The 20,097-nt window shown below is 40.3% G+C and overlaps 2 protein-coding genes across 4 annotated transcripts; one reads left to right on the top strand and one right to left on the bottom strand.

Annotated features, from left to right (window-relative positions):
- Positions 1 to 3: 3 nt before the first annotated feature.
- ppt1 (palmitoyl-protein thioesterase 1 (ceroid-lipofuscinosis, neuronal 1, infantile)) lies at positions 4 to 9,984 on the bottom strand. Of its 3 annotated transcripts, none has more exons than XM_085346719.1 (10): positions 9,722 to 9,984; positions 7,858 to 7,980; positions 6,573 to 6,682; positions 4,344 to 4,471; positions 4,090 to 4,160; positions 3,186 to 3,288; positions 3,005 to 3,095; positions 1,895 to 1,993; positions 1,390 to 1,461; positions 4 to 457 (listed from the first exon to the last, which is right to left on the bottom strand). In XM_085346719.1, the coding sequence occupies exons 1-10, from the start codon at positions 9,735 to 9,737 to the stop codon at positions 335 to 337; spliced, it is 936 nt and encodes a 311-aa protein (XP_085202845.1). In that variant the 5' UTR covers positions 9,738 to 9,984; the 3' UTR covers positions 4 to 334. The 3 variants fall into 3 exon arrangements, with proteins under 3 accessions (XP_085202845.1, XP_085202844.1, XP_085202846.1); XM_085346718.1 differs by lacking the exon at positions 9,722 to 9,984 and adding an exon at positions 9,178 to 9,313; XM_085346720.1 differs by lacking the exon at positions 9,722 to 9,984 and adding an exon at positions 8,649 to 8,677.
- rragcb (Ras-related GTP binding Cb) lies at positions 8,778 to 19,330 on the top strand. The gene is made up of 7 exons (XM_085346717.1): positions 8,778 to 9,261; positions 16,456 to 16,659; positions 16,749 to 16,948; positions 17,941 to 18,055; positions 18,144 to 18,286; positions 18,364 to 18,509; positions 18,658 to 19,330. The coding sequence occupies exons 1-7, from the start codon at positions 9,082 to 9,084 to the stop codon at positions 18,813 to 18,815; spliced, it is 1,146 nt and encodes a 381-aa protein (XP_085202843.1). The 5' UTR covers positions 8,778 to 9,081; the 3' UTR covers positions 18,816 to 19,330.
- Positions 19,331 to 20,097: the final 767 nt, after the last annotated feature.

The raw sequence follows: 20,097 nt of genomic DNA, 5'->3' as shown, positions 1-20,097 counted from the left end.
TGTCTTTATTTTGATGTTTTATTTGTACAGAAGCATTATTTCACAGTTAAAAGATCCAAATGAGGCAAAACGAAAGTGGCTTACCCCCCCCCCCGTAAAACCTGCCAACAATGATGAATAGTGTTTGACCTCATCAGTAAACTGCACCTGTGACTGCTAAAATTATGATGGCATCACAAGACACAGATTAAAAGCCAACACGCTGGAAATGATCAGTGCAAAAAGAGTAAATGATGCTTTCTGCTAAGCTTGAGCATCCTGTTAAACTGGCGTTATATTGCTCTTGATTTCAACTGCAGCTACAGCAATCTGAGACTATCAGTATGGAGCTGCTTTAGTGTAAATAAGGCAGCAGGTTGGCTTTGAACCACTCTTCTTTGAACTGGAGGTGGTCGCCTTCGGTGGCCAGAAAAACCAGCTTCCCTGCTTTGTCCATCGCCGCCAGACCCAAACGATCCTACACACACACACAGTCTGTTTTACAACCGGCATGTGCAACAAAGTTTGATTAATAAACATTTGCTGATGGAAAACCAAACTAAGATATGTCCTACTACATGCAGAACCATCGTAAGGTGGTTAAGGCAAAAAAAAAGAAAAGCTTCTGAATTTTTGGAAAGGCATAAAAAGGCGAAATAAAAGCAGAGATCTATACTTATCAAGGTAATCCTAAGTGTTACAAAGGTGGTTCTTTTCCATTGCCATGGTAACTTGTGCTGCAGCTAACCTGCTCCAGGCCTTCCGTGTACTACAAACCAAGTTCACCAAACCCAGTTAGGCTCAGTGCTCGCCTCAACTCGATAAGTCAACCCAAGGTTTATAATCTAGCTATAAGTACGTTCATAAAAAACATTTAGCTTTAGTTGTTGTTCTTGAGTTAATTGTAATTTTGCAGCATTTTAGTCACTATCTGTTGAGTTTCTACGAGTCATAAATAAATTGACTTGACAAACAGTCTGATACCAAACAATGAATAAAAACAGGGTTAGTCTGTGCGCAGACTTGCAGTATAAATATGTCCTGTTCTGGATTCTCACATTAATGCCTACAGAACAATAAAAGTGTAAAATTGCAACCAACGAGGGAAAAAAAAAATAATTAAGGAATAAAGTTGCTCCTTTAAAAAAAAAAGAAAAAGAAAAAAAAAAAAAGTCTATATTGTTGGAAATGCACACATATCTTCCGTGTGTCTCATTGGCAGATGCTGCACACCAGCAAACAAATAAATATACTCAAATACAGACTGAGACCACGTTTTGACAAATAAATCTGATTACCACCTTCTTGTGACTGCTTAGCCTTCACATTCACAGGAAACACTGGATAATAAAGTGTGTACTGCTCACACCGTCAGCTCTCTTCCCTCATCAGAGAACCTGCAGTGATTACCTCCTTGTAGAGAACGCTCTCCTGTAGAGTCTCGGTCTCTTTGGCTTGGCCAGTTTTCAGGAAGCCGAACCACTGCGAGAAGAATCGGGACAAGACTGTGACTGGTCTTTAATCAGCACCTTTTTTTAATAAAAGTATTTTTTGAAACTGACTTGTGCAGAATTTTGCTAAAACTTTGGCCATCAGGGGACAGAATTTTACCAGTGTGTATGCTGGGATGATTTCAGTTAAGTGCTACTGCTCTTTCCTTACAAGGTGTTTCACCAGACCACTGGTATTGTACTTAATGGTAAAATAAAGGTTGCACTGACTCACTGCACCATCTTGTGGTGTAAACTGGTATTACATGAATGTACAGGCTGGCTCCAGTTCATTCAACTTAAACTTACATCTCTTCAACACATTACACAGACACTTTCAATAAGAAGTCGCTGAAGTTTTTTCTTCACATTGTGTTTTTAGTTCTGTTCATTTTTAAAATAACTACGTGCATTATGTTTGGTACCTCAGTATCGACAGGATCCACCACAGAGTCCTGCAGGAACTTGACCATGACGAACTTCTCTAGCTGCTGAAGATTCTTCTTGTAAGTCTCGTTCACCGCCTTTAGTAGAAAACAAAAAACATTTTTCAACAAACAGAAAAAGAACTTTGCAGATGTGCACGAAGAGTTTAAAAAAAAAAAAAAAAAAAAAAAAAAATCAGATTCAGGAATTATATAAATACAATTAAATGTCTCCATGTGTCTTGTGTGGCTTTCTCTACCTCAAACAATCCCAGGCTTCTTCTTTAAAATGAATTAGCACCATGCTCTAATAAAGAACCCTTAAAGAGTTTAAAGGACATAATTAATGTGAACAAATCATTCTCTTCTGCGTCGTAGCTCAGTATGAAGAGAACCAAATTGTGAAATAGCTCTTTGACTGGTTTTTATTAAGCGATTATTCAGAAGTTGATTGATTTATGGATCGGCAGAGATAACCCTGCAGGTCAGTTTGTAGCCACACAGTCTAATCCGATCCTGTCTATTAATGAAAGGTTAAGCTCTCGATCTAAACAGCAGTTTACGTCAGTGGGCAAACTTCAGTTTGATGGCACGACACAGACTTTCTTCTTTCTGGAAATGTTGACCCTGGAGCAGACTGTTAAGCACTAATAGGGTGTAATCTCATTGTCTTTTAATTAATACCTTTCACTGGACTTAAGTATCTTATACAGTAGCAGCAGCCGTCTTCCTTCTGTGTTGCCTTCTGTTTTTTCACTTGTTTATAGTTTTAATGGAGAATAAAGAAATCTAAACGTGTATAAAGGTGTGTTGTACACCGAGAACATTGCATGGTTATAACTCATCTTTGAGACGACAATAAATCATTTATTAACGATTAACTAAACTCCTTAGGCACCAAAGTCCACTTCTATAGTTATTCATAGCTGCATCTCTTTGTCTCCGTCAGCAGATGGCAGAGACAGAGTAGATTCAGTCCTCCAGCTGCCGATAAACACCGAAATGCTGAAAAAAACCCCACAATCTCCCTTTTGTTTTCCTAACGCAGTCACTGTTTACACTTCTGCGACCTCGTTGTACTGACTACAGGGCTGTTCTGGCTCTACCGACCCGCTCTTGATTGATGTCGGCCAGGAAGCGGCTGTACTTCTTGTAGAGATCATCGTTCAAAGGGTCATGCCAGTACTGGGCCTGCACCAGGCTGATAACCACAAACACAGAAACGATTCGTCACAAGATGCTTGACATGACTTAACAGGAACAACAGGCTGATGCAAGACGGAAAACTTACTGCTTTTGAAACCAGCCCAAGTAAGCTTCCTTATTCAGAGCTTCACGAATCATGTCACAGATTTTAGAGCTCTCCCCAGGACACCTGGGCAGCCCGTACACACCTGAGGATTCGAAAAACACACGGGGTTAGGTGCCAGCTTGTTTGGAAGCTGTCAGGAATTAGTAGGCAGCATAGAAAACTGTCAGGAAATAACCTGGACCATTCACTCCCATAGCTCCCTGGTCTGGCTCACAGAGCACTTGAGGCTCTTAATAAGTCTCCAGTGGGAGACTGAGCTGTTTACATCTTTACATAGAGGCTTGAATGTGTTTAATTTGAGGAGAGGAGTTCTGTTTTCAAAGATCACCTGTGATGTGTAAATAGAGCAGAACAGAATAACAAGTCTGACGTCAAAGAGAAGGACCTACAGAGTCAGGTTAAACTTTTATGTGCAGCTGATTTAATGACAATAGACTGAGTTTTATTTTACAAGTTAACTACATCATAAAAGAGCTTTTAGTTTTGTTTTCAGTTTAACTTTCTTTGCAACTACTGAGTTCAGCTCTGAAAGCGAGGCCCTTCAGCCTCCTGGTAGATGCACTTATCGAATAAGTTTGAACATAGTAGGTAAGTTCCTTCGTTAGTTGATGTCCGACCTTGACATTTATATTAGGGTCACTGAGATTTAAAGCTGATACACCTGTGGTATCAATTTGAAAATCCTACGTCAACCTGTTCTCTAGTTATCATGTTCACGGCGCCAGCCCGCTTGGCAGGGTGATGGCAAAACCTCAGCCTTTTTTGGCTGAAGGGTAAAAAAAAAAAAAAAAAAAAAAAACCCTAAACACTACTTTTACATCAGAATATATCTGGTCAGCTCTGCTCACAGGGAAGTGAGCTAAAGTTATCATTATAGTATCACCTTGGTGCTGACCGCCAACAGAGATCAGGTTTTTCATTGGTGGAGAGGCACAGCGCTGAGCCACAGCCCTCCTGCGAACAGAGGAACCGGGTCAAAGAGTCAGAGCGAGCTTCCTCATTTCAGTCAGGAGACAAAAACTACGAGCGGGAAACATGCCGAGGCCCGAGAGTTGGTTTTTTTTCAAACACACAAAGCTTCCAATTTCTCTTGCATAACAAGTAAGAAAACCAGAGTCCAGAACAGGAGTTACATACAGAAATTGCGCCCCCTGGGAGAAGCCCATCGCATTGTATCCTCCCTTCAACTTGGGGTCCAGAGCCAGCTGATTGCACACCATGGACACCTGCTCATTCACATCTGAGAAAAACCCATTTTCTGTGTCCTGCAGGAGGAAAAACATGAAAAGTTCAAATCACAAGTGACAGATTAAAAGAAGAAAATGAGCAGAGAGATAACGTTACGGCGTCACCACGGATCAAAGCCGTACCCGTGCAGGTTTGGTATAAATATTAACACAGAGGAGTCACACAGTGAAGCTGCAAAGGAGCCATTTTTCTGATGTAACTTATGTCACTACTACTGCAAATACCACAGAATAGGAGCCATCACACATGTGGAAAGCTGCTGTGGGACTGTTATAGAAAGAAAAAAAAAAGGCGTTCTTTATTAAACATGTCATATTCACTTTTACTGTGTGTTTCTGTGAGAAGACGAGTGGCCGTGAGTCATCTTCTGAAGGTAGTGAAGCAATGCTACGTCTTAATAGGATGACAGCGATTTTTTTTAGCTGCGAAATAGCATTACAGGAAGTTTTATCTATGCGTCCAGTCTGTACAACAGCTTCAGCGTCTTAAAAAGGTACAGGAAGTATGTAATCTTTTGAAGTTTTTTAATAAAAAAATAAAAAATAAAAAAAAAATAAAAAATATATAATAATAATAATAATAATAATAATAATCCATTATCATTCATTTAGAATGAATATCAAAAATACACAGGAGTGGGCGCTTGTTTGTGGAAGCTGCCGTGTTGCCTCACCTTGTAGAGACTGACATATAATACAGAGGGCGAGATGAACATCCGCCAATATTTCACAATTACTTATCGTCACCAGATTAAACATGTAACCCTCCCATTGCTGGACAAATGAGCCAGCTAAACAACAAGAGCTGGTTTTAAGCTAACGTTACGCCAGCTAACGTTAAGCTAGAGTGTCCTTAAAAAATTTAATTGTTTTTTTAAAGTTATCGCATTTTCCCTCTGATAAAAAAAACTTGACATTGTCACATCATACGAGTGTCTGACACAATAAAAACATTAGATACATTTCAAAGAGTTTAACTAATGCCAGCTAATGGCAGCAAATGCCAGGTAACAGCACTTAACAAAGGCTAACAGCAGCTAATAGCAGCAAAAACAGCAGCACTTACTGACAGAAAAGTTCAGCATATCCTCAACAACTCATCTCGGTATCGCTGTCAGTGGACAGAAGTGGGCTTCACTGACTCGTTTCGGACTCCTTTTACTAATTTTTACAGAATCATCCAATAGTAAATCGTAAATACATATGGACATCCAGTATATTTCTAAGGTAAAGTAAAGACTAACAGCCTGCAGTCACTGTGAATCATGCACTTTAATAGGGAAGGTTAAGAAAGGTTAAGAAAGCTGAATTCTACAGTCTGCAATCTATTAAATCTAGTGGTGAGATTTCACACACTCTACCTTTAATGCCATTTAAATTTTTACTTTCATACTATTAATATTCCACTAATTACAGAGATGAGGGGAAAATTTTGCTTTTTAAAAATTGCACTTTTCAAAAAAGTGTGAGTCTTCATAACTTCTTAAGTACAGAGCAGAAAAACAGAAAACACATTCAAGCTCTGTTAAAATCTCTCTACCACTGCCACAATCTAAAGCTAAGTTATTGTTTGTTGTTTTTTTTAAATCAAAAAGAAATATTCTTTAATGAGCTCTGAGCATTAATATAATGAGAAATATAATTTTTTCAGGCACAAAGCTGCAAAATTTAATGTTTATGATGTAGAATTAAAAAAGCAACGATCGGTATTTCGTCTGTTTCCTGATGATTCACAGGAGAAAACTTCATGGGGTGTTTTTGGGTTGCATGCTCATATTAAATTAAAGCTTCCAACAATGAAATCAGATATTTCATTGTTTCTCTTCGTGACTCTGTAATACGGTCATCTCTGTCCAGAAACCTTCTGTTTATGAGGGGCAGCCAATCAGAAGAAAGTTGTCCTTATATAGGGAGGAGCTAAACTATCTTATTTCAAAGAGATGCATCGAGGTAAAAATAAGGATTATTTTGAACAGCGCAAACGTAGAGCCCAAAAATACAAATTCATACCTGAAAATTCCTTGAACTGTTCTAACATTACCATGTGACTAATGCAAAGACCATTTTATTCACAGAAAATATTTTCACTTTCATAAATGTCTTTACAGCGTGAGGTTACCTCCACTATGTTTTTCCCAATCATCACTGAGAACACGTAAACTCCTGGGATCTCCTGCTCAATCATTTTCTTTATATAGCCCATGCTCAAAGGGTTGCAACACGAGTCACCTGATGAAGAAAATACAAATAAACACAAGCCTTATCGTCCAACTTTATTGAAGGGAATCAGGCATATCCACAGTATTTTTATGGCTTATTTTAAATACATATAAATCAGGTAGAGGCTCAGTGCAGAGCACAGTCTTCTTTGGTTTAAGCTCTAAAATCTTCTGCACTCTGAGTTAGAGGTAGTGTCTTTTTTTGCCTGAGGAAGAAGAGAAAGTGTTTTTCTTTTCACTTCCTCAGGTGGGATTTCTCTATCTAGTATAGGATTTAATGAGCAGCCTATCAGTTTTAAGCACAATCCTCATCTCTCACATTACAGCTCAGGTTTTTATCTCACTGCAGTGTTGCTGTAAACACGTGGCTTTCACTTTCGTCAGCAGGAAGTGACGTGAATCGATGAATCACATGTTACCAAGGTAAGTTATTCAAATGTGTACTGAACAGTGGGGGCAAAGGCATCACAGTTAACCTTTTTTGTACTATTCTAGATTATTTTGTGTAAAACACAACACAATCCCAATAACTACACATCTGTGGATGCATCTTTTAAAACAAACAAACAAACAAACCAAAAAACAGGATTAATTACCACACATGAGATTTTAAAGATCCTTTTCATGGCAGGTTTACATAAAAACATGCAAATTATTCAGTTCTATTTACATATTGTGGAAAAATGAGCTGAAGATTAAATGTGCATCTCAGTTTAAACATAATAGAGAAACTATGTACAGTTGGGTGAGTTTTTTCAATCTTAAAGCTTCTTAAGCCAAAATAAAAGAGGAACACCGGATGTTTCATGGTTTCATAAATCAATCTGGTAGTGATTTTGTCCACAATAAAATTAATTTTCGTTCATAGTTTTGATTAAACAACTTGCAGTACTTGAATTGAAAAACTGAATTAGAAAACAAATGACACAATTGCATGGGCCTCTACATATCAGACCTTTAACAGTCAGCAACCCCTTATATATATGTCTCTGGAACTTAAAACACTCTGCATCAGCTCATAAGCTGGTGTACTGTGTTTTTATGGTTATTATGAATACTGGTTTGTAGTGTGGTTTCAGAAAGGTGGCTTATGCTTAATTTTTTTTTCTGTGAAGACTATAAAGGTGCCATTTTTAAGATTTTTTCCAATATATCCCTACAGTAACAGAGAACAGAGTCACTTACCCATCCCATGCCAGAGCACTAGTGGTACAGTCCCATTGTCGGAGTCATGAATTGGGCTGGAGGTAACAAGCAGCACTGGCGCAGCCAGGAGAAAACACAAAAGGACAGCTGCCATTCTGAGTCCTGACACATGGAAACAAAATGAACTAGTTTTTCCTATTTTATCAACATCCAAGAAATAACAGACCCCTGGAATCTCTCGGCAATATGAATTTATTAATGCTATCTCTATATAAGCAATATTTGCTCTTATTCAGTTAAATGCTGTATGCTTTTATTTATTACAAATCCCCTTTGTCATTTAACCTTTTTTCTAAACCCCTGTATGTCATGGTTGCTAATTGCACTGGTCCATGTTTGTCAAAAGATATCTGCTGTATGTTTGTATACAGTCAGTGGTCCTTGCATGTGAATGAATATCAAATAAATGGGAAAGTACAATAAAATGTTCGACAGGAAATCATCCCTGTGCTTCCTAGTATCCCCAGAGCTTCCAGTTTATTAGAGCTGGTCATCCCGGGTATATTTATATCTGTATTAGAAACTCAGCTCACTATAAGTGCGTCTATGAATTATCCTCATGTCACTTCGAACAAGCTAACTACAAACGAAAGAGCACATGATTTACATCAAACGCATACTTATTACGTACATTTTGGAATATGCAGTAGCGCATTGGTGCTGTACCAAAGGTTTAAATCTACGCAACGTATTCTTTAAAATATGTATGTAAATATAGTTAGATTAAATTAAATAAAAGATGTCCAAAATTCCCCCAAAACACTACTCACCGCTTCCGTATCCTTACTGTTTGTCTGTTGGACTGCTTGTCACATGATAATGTTTGGAGCGTGTAACCAATCACGTGAAAGGGGAGGGGTTAAAAGCTAAAGGGGGCGGAATCTCCAAGTTACGTTAAAGTTAGCCTTTTTTTTGTCATTTCTTATCCATTTAGTTTGATTTAACCAACTTTACGCCTGTATTAGGATTGCTGAAGATTATGTCCACTTGTGTAGCAAGCTTCACATGGATACTCTAACATCTGGCCTCTTATTTTGAGACCTAAATACCGCACTCCAGCTACCTGCTAACGCTTAGCTTGCCATGCTAGCTCGTTGTGAAATTCCTGGACAACAGCATTCCTGCTCGGATTATTCAGCGAGTTTTCTGGAGGCTTGAGGCGGAATTGAAGAAGAACGAGCAAGTGAGATAATAAAGGACAGGATGAATATTCAGTACGAGGATACGACATTACCGGGGAGCTACGGCGTCGTGGGGTCGTTCCCCAAAAGTTTTGGTTATGGAGTGGAAGTGTCAGACCTTGAGGAGAGCCCGACATCAGCTGATAAACCCAGGATCCTGCTGATGGGGCTGCGGCGCAGCGGCAAGTCCTCTATACAGAAGGTATGGTCATTTATCTGTCCCCGAACACCATCCAGATCACCACAGGACAAGAAAATTCTGAGTTCATAGTAAACAAAAAGCGAACAAAGGAAACAGTTTGGTTACATGTACACCTAAAGGAGATATCACCGTGGGTAGGGCTGCTCAATTAATCGAATTTTAATCACGATTACGATCTGGGCTTTCAACGATCATTAAAAATGACTGAGCCGAGTATTAGCCCCTCCCTCGTTTATCCGCGACACCTTAAAGGCCGGTGTTCCAGATCTACTGGCGTTTAGCTCAACTGGCGTTGGTCGAACAGATGTGTGTCAGTCTTGCGTTTCAGGAGCTGTTACCGACAAACCAGCAAAAAAACGCCAAATGTGTCACCTGTGACACTTGTGAGGTTGTCTCAAACACACTCCGTCAGTCTTGATGCTGTTGAACAACAAAATGTTTAAAAATGTGGCGAGTTCACCTGGTGATATCCTCATGCGCGACGCGATCGCGAAAACAGCAAACAAGTAACACCACGCCGTTGTTGTTCACAGGACACAAAGAGTAAACGATCGGGAGACTCTTGTCGTCGTCATCGTTCCCCTCGCACGGTTTATTCCTCCGAATTCAGCGTTTTTGCTTCACAACTACAGCGTGCTGTTTACTTTGTGCACTAACATGGAGTCGAGTCAACCAGCGCCACCTCTGGCCAAGTGCCACAGCCTACAGCCAGATCAACCTGTGACACACATCTGCACCACGTTTGAATTCGTGTCATGCACATTTGTACCTTTCAATTGTGTCTGTTTGTGCGTCATGCAAACAAACCTTTGAAATGAATGAAATGATATCATATATTTATTATCAGCCTACATTTGTACAAAATGCCAAATGACATACACATAAGAATCACCATCCTGATATCAATACTTTTGCCCATACGAAAAATGTCGTGAACACACTAATATTTCACCAGTGTTGTAACATCACATGTCGTTAGCGTAGTCTGTCTGTGTCTGCCCTCTGCAAACAAACATGTTAGAGTTGGTTGTGATATACAGTCTGCATAAGTGTGGTCAATCTAATAAACATTTGTAAGGAGATGGCAGTTACTGTGAATGTACAGCAGGTGATTAGTAATAAACAGCCAGACAATGACCCTGACAATCTCATTCAATCTTGCAGATTGCACCTTCTGTGGAAAGTGGTACCACACGGTGTGTGTGGACTTCCCTTGTGCAGAAGGCGACTACAAATGTTGTGGGTGCTAAATAAACAGAAAAAAGTGATCCCTGTTTTCTTTGCTTACTGATTGTTTTTAGTGTTGACAATCCACATTGCTGGCATTGCATCTTTCAACATGTTTGTGGGCAGATTTGGATGTACCAGGGGTAAGTGCAGCCACTCAGCCTCTACTCACTGTGATCATAGCAGCAGGTGCAGATGTGTCACAAGTTAATCTAGTAGTGGGCTATGGTCATGTGTTAGTGGTGGGAACAGTCATATCCACTCACTCTCACTGGCTGTTTATTACTAATCAGTGTAACTGCTGTGAATTCACAGTAACTGCCGTCTCCTTACAAATGTTCATTAGATTAACCACACTTATACAGACTGTATATAACTCCAGCCATGTTGATGAATTGCCTATATTGGCTGGAAATATTCATTTTCAGGGTAAAGACACAGACAGACGATGCTAGCGACATGTGATGTTACAACACTAATGAAATATTGATGTGTCATATTTGTCCAAGGCGTATTTCATTGTTATGGAAAAAGAGAATATCAAAATCATGATGACCAATTGGAGTGGTGATTTCTATGACTTTGTGTATATAATTTGGAATTTTGTACAAATGTAGGCTGATAATAAATATATGATATCATTTCATTCATTTCAAAGGTTTGTTTGCATGACGCACAAACAGACACAATTGAAAGGTACAAATGTGCATGACACGAATTCAAACGTGGTGCAGATGTGTGTCACAGGTTGATCTGGCTGTAGGCTGTGGCACTTGGCCAGAGGTGGCGCTGGTTGACTCGACTCCATGTTAGTGCACAAAGTAAACAGCACGCTGTAGTTGTGAAGCAAAAACGCTGAATTCGGAGAAATAAACCGTGCGAGGGGAACGATGACGACGACAAGAGTCTCCCGATCGTTTACTCTTTGTGTCCTGTGAACAACAACGGCGTGGTGTTACTTGTTTGCTGTTTTCGCGATCGCGTCGCGCATGAGGATATCACCAGGTGAACTCGCCACATTTTTAAGCATTTTGTTGTTCAACAGCATCAAGACTGACGGAGTGTGTTTGAGACAACCTCACAAGTGTCACAGGTGACACATTTGGCGTTTTTTTTGCTGGTTTGTCGGTAGCAGCTCCTGAAACGCAAGACTGACACACATCTGTTCGACCAACGCCAGTTGATCTAAACGCCAGTAGATCTGGAACACCGGTCCGTGAAAATATTGTCGGGCATAAACCGTCCGTGGCGCAAAAAAGGTTGGAGACCGCTGATTAAGAGGACCCGAGGGAAGCTCGGAAAGCTAAGCAGAAGTTATTTGGAGAGTGACTGCCGTTGGTTGAAAAGAGAGTTTAAAAACAAACTTCAGTGGTGTTGCACACTATTTTATATTATTTTTTAAAGTCATTGTTAACCCTTTAAAGCCGGTCAGAGCTGCACGCTCCGTTTTGTGTAACTATTGTTAAATCCCTGTAGAACCTGAACCATGTAAGCTAGCGCAATAATTTGTTTTGCATATGAAACCGGAGGAGTTGTACTTACATCTGATGCCATCAGCTTGTCCTCGGTCACGATTTCCTTCCACATATAGCTTTGCAAAAATTGCATAAAAAGCGCTTGCAGGAACAAAAGCATAATATTCCAGAAACACGCTTTGCCGTTCCTATCAGCTGTTCGTAACACTTCCCACAGTGAAATGATGCACCTGCTGTTTTCTTTGCAAATTTGCATCATAGGATTGTTTTTTGTTTTTCCTGCAGTGTATAAAAATTGCTGTATCTCCAAAATAAAACTATGAAGACACTCAAAATAAATTTCCTGTGGTGGGAAACTATTTTTTGCAACTTTATTGTATTTAAAGTTTTGAGGGATAAACCTCTTAAATTTCTCCAAGTAGAAATATATGTAAACAAAAGCGATTTTCAATTTTTTTTGTAGTTTATTGCACTTTTTTGCAATTTATGTAATTACTATGGACTTAATGCATACATATTATTAAAATATGGGCTATAACAGTTGTATTGATGTATAGCAACTTGAAATGCTCCCACAAATGGCACTACAGCATGTAAAAAAATAATATAAGCTCTGGTGGACTTGGTTCTATAGTAGGTCTTAAAGGGTTAAATAAATATCGTCAAATAATCGTGATCTCAATTTCAGTGAAAATAATCGTGATTATCATTTTTGCCATAATCGAGCAGCCCTAACCGTGGGTCAACACACCTGAATGAAATGATTAGTTCATTACCAGGCTTCTGGAGAGCTTCAAGACATGTTGAGGAGGTAATTTAGCCATTTAAATCAGCTGTGCTGGATCAAGGACACATCTAAAACCTGCAGGATACCGGCCCTCGAGGCCCGGAGTTCGACACCTGTGATTTAAAAGATGGAGAATGAGACCTGCAATGCTGTATGATTTAGAGTGGCAGGCATGTGCAGAGGAGGGCTGGAAAAGGGTGTTGAAGGTGGAGCTGCCAGGCAGGAGGAAAGCTTCATGGATGTAGTGGAGGAGGACGCGTTGGTGTGACAGACGAGAAGGTTAGGGATAGGCTGAGATGGAGGCCGATGATCCACGGTGGCGACCCCAAAGTTAGCTTTGAGAGGTGGATAAACCTTTAGATCCAGGGTAGTGGTGAGAAATGACTCTTAATAAGTCACATGAAAATTTTGATTGTCAGCTTCATTTGTTATGGATTTAGTCAACTCAATTCAACAAGACATATGCAGAAGTTTAATGTTTTAAGTATTTCAGCTTCTTTCTGATCTCTAGGCAGTGTAAAGCTGCAACAAAAAAGGGAGCCTTTAACTCATGAAACTAAAGAGCATAATCAGCTGAGCCTTGTTGCCTTTGATCAAGAACAACACAGCCTGCTCTGGATCAGTCTAACAGAATCCATTATGTAATGGATTTGTATTATTATAGCGCTTTTCCAGTATTAGTGACCACTCAAAGTGCTTTAGACTACAAGTCACATTTTAACCATAGATACAGTGGGGCAAAAAAGTATTTAGTCAGCCACCGATTGTGCAAGTTCCCCCACTTAAAATGATGACAGAGGTCAGTAATTTGCACCAGAGGTACACTTCAACTGTGAGAGACAGAATGTGAAAAGAAAATCCATGAATTCACATGGTAGGATTTGTAAAGAATTTATTCGTAAATCAGGGTGGAAAATAAGTATTTGGTCACCTCAAACAAGGAAAATCTCTGGCTCTCACAGACCTGTAACGTCTTCTGTAAGAAGCTTTTCTGTCCCCCACTCGTTACCTGTATGAATGGCACCTGTTTGAACTCATCATCTGTATAAAAGACACCTGTCCACAGCCTCAAACAGTCAGACTCCAAACTCCGCCATGGCCAAGACCAAAGAGCTTTCGAAGGACACCAGGAAAAGTATTGTAGACCTGCACCAGACTGGGAAGAGTGAATCTACAATAGGCAAGCAGCTTGGTGTGAAAAAAATCAACTGTGGGAGCAATCATCAGAAAATGGAAGACATACAAGACCACTGATAATCTCCCTCGATCTGGGGCTCCACGCAAGATCTCATCCCGTGGGGTCAAACTGATCATGAGAACGGTGAGCAAAGATCCCAGAACCACACGGGGGGACCTGGTGAATGACCTGCAGAGAGCTGGGACCAAAGTAACAAAGGTCACCATCAGTAACACACTACAACGGCAGGGAATCAAATCCCGCAGTGCCAGACGTGTTCCGCTGCTGAAGCCAGTGCATGTCCAGGCCCGTCTGAAGTTTGCCAGAGAGCACATGGATGATACAGCAGAGGATTGGGAGAATGTCATGTGGTCAGATAAAACCAAAGTAGAACTTTTTGGTATAAACTCAACTCGTCGTGTTTGGAGGAAGAAGAATACTGAGTTGCATCCCAAGAACACCATACCTACTGTGAAGCATGGGGGTGGAAACATCATGCTATGGGGCTGTTTTTCTGCCAAGGGGACAGGACGACTGATCCGTGTTAAGGACAGAATGAATGGGGCCATGTATCGTGAGATTTTGAGCCAAAACCTCCTTCCATCAGTGAGAACTTTGAAGATGAAACGAGGCTGGGTCTTCCAACATGACAATGATCCAAAACACACCGCCCGGGAAACAAAGGAGTGGCTCCGTAAGAAGCATTTGAAAGTCCTGGAGTGGCCTAGCCAGTCTCCAGACCTCAACCCCATAGAAAATCTGTGGCGGGAGTTGAAAGTCCGTGTTGCTCGGCGACAGCCCCAAAACATCACTGCTCTCGAGAAGATCTGCATGGAGGAATGGGCCAAAATACCAGCTACTGTGTGTGCAAACCTGGTAAAGACCTATAGTAAACGTTTGACCTCTGTTATTGCCAACAAAGGTTATGTTACAAAGTATTGAGTTGTATTTTTGTTATTGACCAAATACTTATTTTCCACCCTGATTTACGAATAAATTCTTTACAAATCCTACCATGTGGATTCATGGATTTTTTTTTTTTCACATTCTGTCTCTCACAGTTGAAGTGTACCTCTGGTGCAAATTACTGACCTCTGTCATCATTTTAGGTGGGGGAACTTGCACAATCGGTGGCTGACTAAATACTTTTTTGCCCCACTGTACATATATCTGTTATAAGTCCAAACAGGCAAACTCGACACAGAAAGGCCCGAGCTGGGGTTCCAACCAACAACTTTATTGCTGTGAGGGGTCAGTGCTGACCACTCATAATAAGGATGTTGATAACTGATAATTCAGGATGTTGGAATGCTGTTCCACGTCATTCTTCCCACTTTAACCTTTCTCTGAACTCCATCTTCCTCCAGTTTCACAGTCATTAAAAGTTTCAGTCTTTGTTGTTGCTGCATTTCCGTTTATTTGTGAAAGATTTCATCACAGGCCTCAAAAATCAGCATAGCATGTGACTTTGTGTGGTGACTTGGAGTTTTTCACCCAGGATTTAGCGGACGACATGTTAGAAAAGTTTGTGACTTCTGAGAACTAAAGCCAGTCGAAATGTGGGAGTTTGTTTCAATATGACATATATATATATATATATATATATATATATATATATATTTACAGCGAATAAAACAAGTATTGAACACATCATCAATTTTCTAAATATATAGATATTTCTAAATGCCATTATGTCAGTAACAACCCATCCAATTCAGACATGTAAAGACATGAAACCATAGATGTTCATCAATTATGTGTAATAATGAGAAATGACCCCAGAAAAGATTATTGAACACGCTTACTGAAAATGATTTAGTGTTTCGTACAAAAGCCTTTATCTGTGGCAGTTTAGGCGCCTCCTGTGTGGAGAAACCAGTCACATGAATGAGCCAGAATCACGCCTGAGCAAACAGTCTTCAAATCCCGTGGGCCCCTTCTATGACCTCTGACCTTTAGTTCTTTCCATAGATTTTCACTTGGATTCAGGTCAGGTGTTAGGCTGGGCCATTCTAGCAGCTTTATTTTCTTTCTCTGAAACCACCTGAGAGTTTCCTTGCTGTGTGTTTGGGATCATCGCCTTGCTGAAACGTCCACCCTTGTTTCTTTTTTATCAAGAATGTCTCAGTACATTTTTCCAACTTTGATTATATGAAGCATGCCAGAACACCATGGTGTTTCCGCCACCAAACTTTACTGTTGATATGGTGTATTTGGGGTGATATGCAGTGGCGTTTGACAAACATGGTGTGTATTATGGCATCCAGAGAGTTCAGTTTGCCTCTCATCTGAGCGGACTATATTCTCCCAGTATTTCATAGGCTTGTCTCTAAACGTTGTTCAGCAAACTTCAAACGCGCTTCAGCATGCTTTTTCTTCAGCTGTGTGGTGAGTGTGCGTACAGTTCATGGTGGTTGAGTGCATTACTTGTCGTTTCCCAAAAAGTTGAATCTGTTCATCTGAATGTAGCAAATTGGTGATGTTTAAATTTCTGAGAGTAACTGTAATCTTTGTGCATCACTACTCAGGTTGTTTTCCACAAGATGTCACCCAACGAGACTTTATTCCTCGAAAGCACCAACAAAATCTACAAAGATGACATCTCCGGCAGTTCCTTTGTCAACTTCCAGATCTGGGATTTCCCCGGCCAGGTGGATTTCTTCGACCCCACATTTGACAGTGAGATGATCTTCAAGGGAGCTGGTGCTTTGATCTTTGTCATCGACGCTCAGGTACGGTGACTTAAGTGTGACTTGGTGCTTTGGGTGGTGAATTAAATCATGTGTTAACTAAATCAGCACATCCTGTCTTCTGTTACCAGGATGACTACATGGAGGCTCTCAGCCGGTTACATCTAACTGTATCCAGAGCCTACAAAGTGAATCCAGACATCAACTTTGAGGTGTTCATCCACAAAGTAGACGGTCTGTCAGACGACCACAAAATCGAAACGCAGAGAGATATTCACCAGAGGGCCAACGATGACCTGACAGATGCCAGCCTGGAGAAGGTTCACCTCAGGTGAGAGTCTGACGTGTCTACACAGGTGAAATACTACAGAGCTTCTTGTCATGGTTAAGGTGTAGTTTAGCATTCATACTAGTAAGTCAGACAGCTAAGACTGATCCCATTCAGTGATAGACTGTCCAGTTAGTCCCCTAACACAGTCATTCCTAAAGTGTGGGTCCCCCTGGTGGATTGTAAAAGGTACTGCAGGTGGGCTGAAGTAATAACAGAAATTCAGTTTTAAAGTGCTCACATGTATGAACAGTTACATGTTTATATAAATGTGTTTATTTATATAAAAAAATGAATTAAAAGTGGTAACAGGAGGTGGTTAGTTTGTAATATTATTCACTACTCTGACCTAAATTTACTGCTTTTGTATTTTATTAAAGTTTGTGTCCCAGTGACAGGTCGGTCACACATTGGCTGTAACACTTTACATATGACTGGGTAGCATTAGCTGTTTATGGCCAAAAGCTGGTGATCATGTTTCTGTTTTCTGTTTGTTGTTGTTGTTGTTGTTGTTGTTTAAATAAAATTTTCAACTAAATGAATCACTTTCTGTTGTATTTTCAATAGAGTGAACATTTAAGATTGGACAAGTACAAATACAGATACAGTATTTGAGATTTCTCAAGTTATTAGTCAGAGCCATCGTGCAAATATTCAACTATTTTAGGGGTAGGTATTCAGTTTTCAATTTTGGGATTCTCTGTTGTTGAAAGTACAGCACAGCCAATCTTTTAACTGTGAGGTCTACCAAACCTGACCCTAGTCCTTTCTTTCTAAATAGTTCTTTTGTAACCTGATTGCCCAGTCCTGGGAGAACATTTTAAAAAGAACAGATGTTATATATTCTGATGCTTAGAGTTAGAGTCATCTGTGGTGATAATTAGGCCTCAAAGGTTTTAAGACACCCTTGGAAAGCAGACGTGCTCAGAAGCTAAAATTAAAGCTTCTATCTCAGTTTTGGTAACTGTCTCGTCGTCTTTATTTTGTGTCCTCAGCTTCTACCTGACCAGCATCTACGACCACTCCATATTCGAGGCCTTCAGTAAAGTCGTCCAGAAGCTTATTCCTCAGTTGCCAACACTGGAGAACCTTTTGAACATTTTCATATCTGTATGTTTCATTTATGTTATTTGAACCACAATAAGAAGCCTCATTGTATTTTCTTTTTCGTATAATAAACATCCCTCCTGCTTTGCAGCACTCCGGGATTGAAAAGGCCTTCCTATTCGATGTCAGTAGCAAGATTTACATAGCCACAGACAGCGCCCCCGTGGACATGCAGTCCTACGAACTCTGCTGCGACATGATCGACGTGGTCCTCGACATCTCCAGCATTTACGGGTGAGAAAAGCTATCAGATTTGTTTTGAGCTTTGGCGAAGAGCAGCGTTTAGAGGTGCTTTTGTCTTTGCCTGCCAGGCTGGAGGACGGCAGCGGCTCTGCCTATGATGAAGAGTCTTTGGCGATCATCAAGCTCAATAACACCACAGTGCTTTATTTGAAAGAGGTCACGAAGTTCCTCGCGCTCGTCTGCATCCTCAGAGAGGAGAGCTTTGAGAGGAAAGGTGTGTACTTTTATTTTTTGTAATTGCTAGTGTTGGCTTTATCAGGAAAATCTTCCTACGTAAATGTGTAAAAACCTGAAGAAATTCACATAATAAACACACAAACACTATACACAATTGTAAACATGCTCACTAATTTTCTTTGCAGGTTTGATAGAGTACAATTTTCACTGTTTCCGAAAAGCCATTCACGAAGTGTTTGAAGTCGGCAGTTCGAACGACGGTGCCGCCTGGAGACCAGCGAGCTCGTCCAGCAACAGCCAACCAAGCCTTAAATATGCTTCTCTGAATGGAAGTGATGTTTAGAGGGGCCGTAACTCTGCGGTTTACATGAAGTCCAGTGAGGCTGATGAACGATGACTCTTACGTTTCACAGAGTCTTATCTATACGTGGTTCCTCCATCAAACGCGAGAGTTTTTCTGTTGTACCAGCAAGATTGTGAAAAAACTACTCGGCTGAATGTCACGAAATTTGGTGGAGAGGCCGAACGAGGGCAAAGGATGTAGAGGATTTACTTTGAATCTGAATAATTTTCTGGAAAACTGTGAGAGAACGCATTGGCCATGATTGAGAATGCGCTCTGCCCAGTGCGGGAAATACTGTCGCGTACGAATCGTATTTTTTCTCTGCCATCCTGCAGAAATGTTCAAATTTTCAGTCAACTGTGTTTACCTTCTCGGCCAGTACTCTGGAACGTAGAAACACTTGTGGCCCAGTTTAAGTAGAAATGCTCTAAAGCCATCTGAATGTGTATTTCCTCCACATCCCGCAGGAGCACACACTCCTTCCTTGTTCCTCCTCGCTTTGCTGTGAAATCTTGAATTCTTTAAGTAATCCTTAAGTTTAGGGGGGGGGGATACTCCTGTGCCTGTGGAGCACCATGTTCATTCTTCTGTGTGTTTCCTTGATAATGACATGTAATGGATCTCCTCCAATCAAAACTGTGCCAGTTACACCATCGCAGCCTTGGGTGATTAACAGAGAGGGTGATGGTGTTTTGGTCTTAATGGAGTCTGGGACTAACTTACGATGGTTTCACTCGGACAGCCTGCCAAACCTTTGGACTTTTGTAGCTTGATGAGTGTGTAGGCCAAACTGTTTGTAGCAGATGTTGAGGTTTTCTGTGTGAGCGCTGAGTGGGACCTGAATGATGTTTCGGAAGCAATGCAGATGTGTTTTCATTACTGTACATAAATCTTTAATAAAATATGTTTTCATACTTTGCTCAGTCACTGTTATCTTTGTGTAAGAGATGCCACTTCACACAAGACATTTAATTATAATGGGGAAACTTAAGGTTTATTATTATAATGTAAACAGACTCATAAGCTACTGGGCTGCACTTGTGTTTAATCCTCTACTAAGATAAGATAAGATAGAACTTTATTAATCCCTCGGGTGGGTTCCTCTGGGAAATTCGACTTCCAAAAAGCACAGCAACGACCGAAGTTACAGTTACAGAATTGTTATATATATATATATATACACACACACACATACATATATATATAAATACAGAGACAAATATAAATAAAATATACAAAGGGGATAAATAGGAATAAAAAATAAAAGCTACTAGCAGCTGCT

Source organism: Diplotaxodon limnothrissa, linkage group LG22 (genome assembly GCF_057381915.1).
Source record: "Diplotaxodon limnothrissa isolate DT_005_m linkage group LG22, D_limnothrissa_male_GT1.1, whole genome shotgun sequence".
NCBI lineage: Eukaryota > Metazoa > Chordata > Actinopteri > Cichliformes > Cichlidae > Diplotaxodon > Diplotaxodon limnothrissa.
The sequence above is the reverse complement of the archived record's forward strand: the minus strand, read 5'-3'. Positions and strand labels throughout refer to the sequence as shown.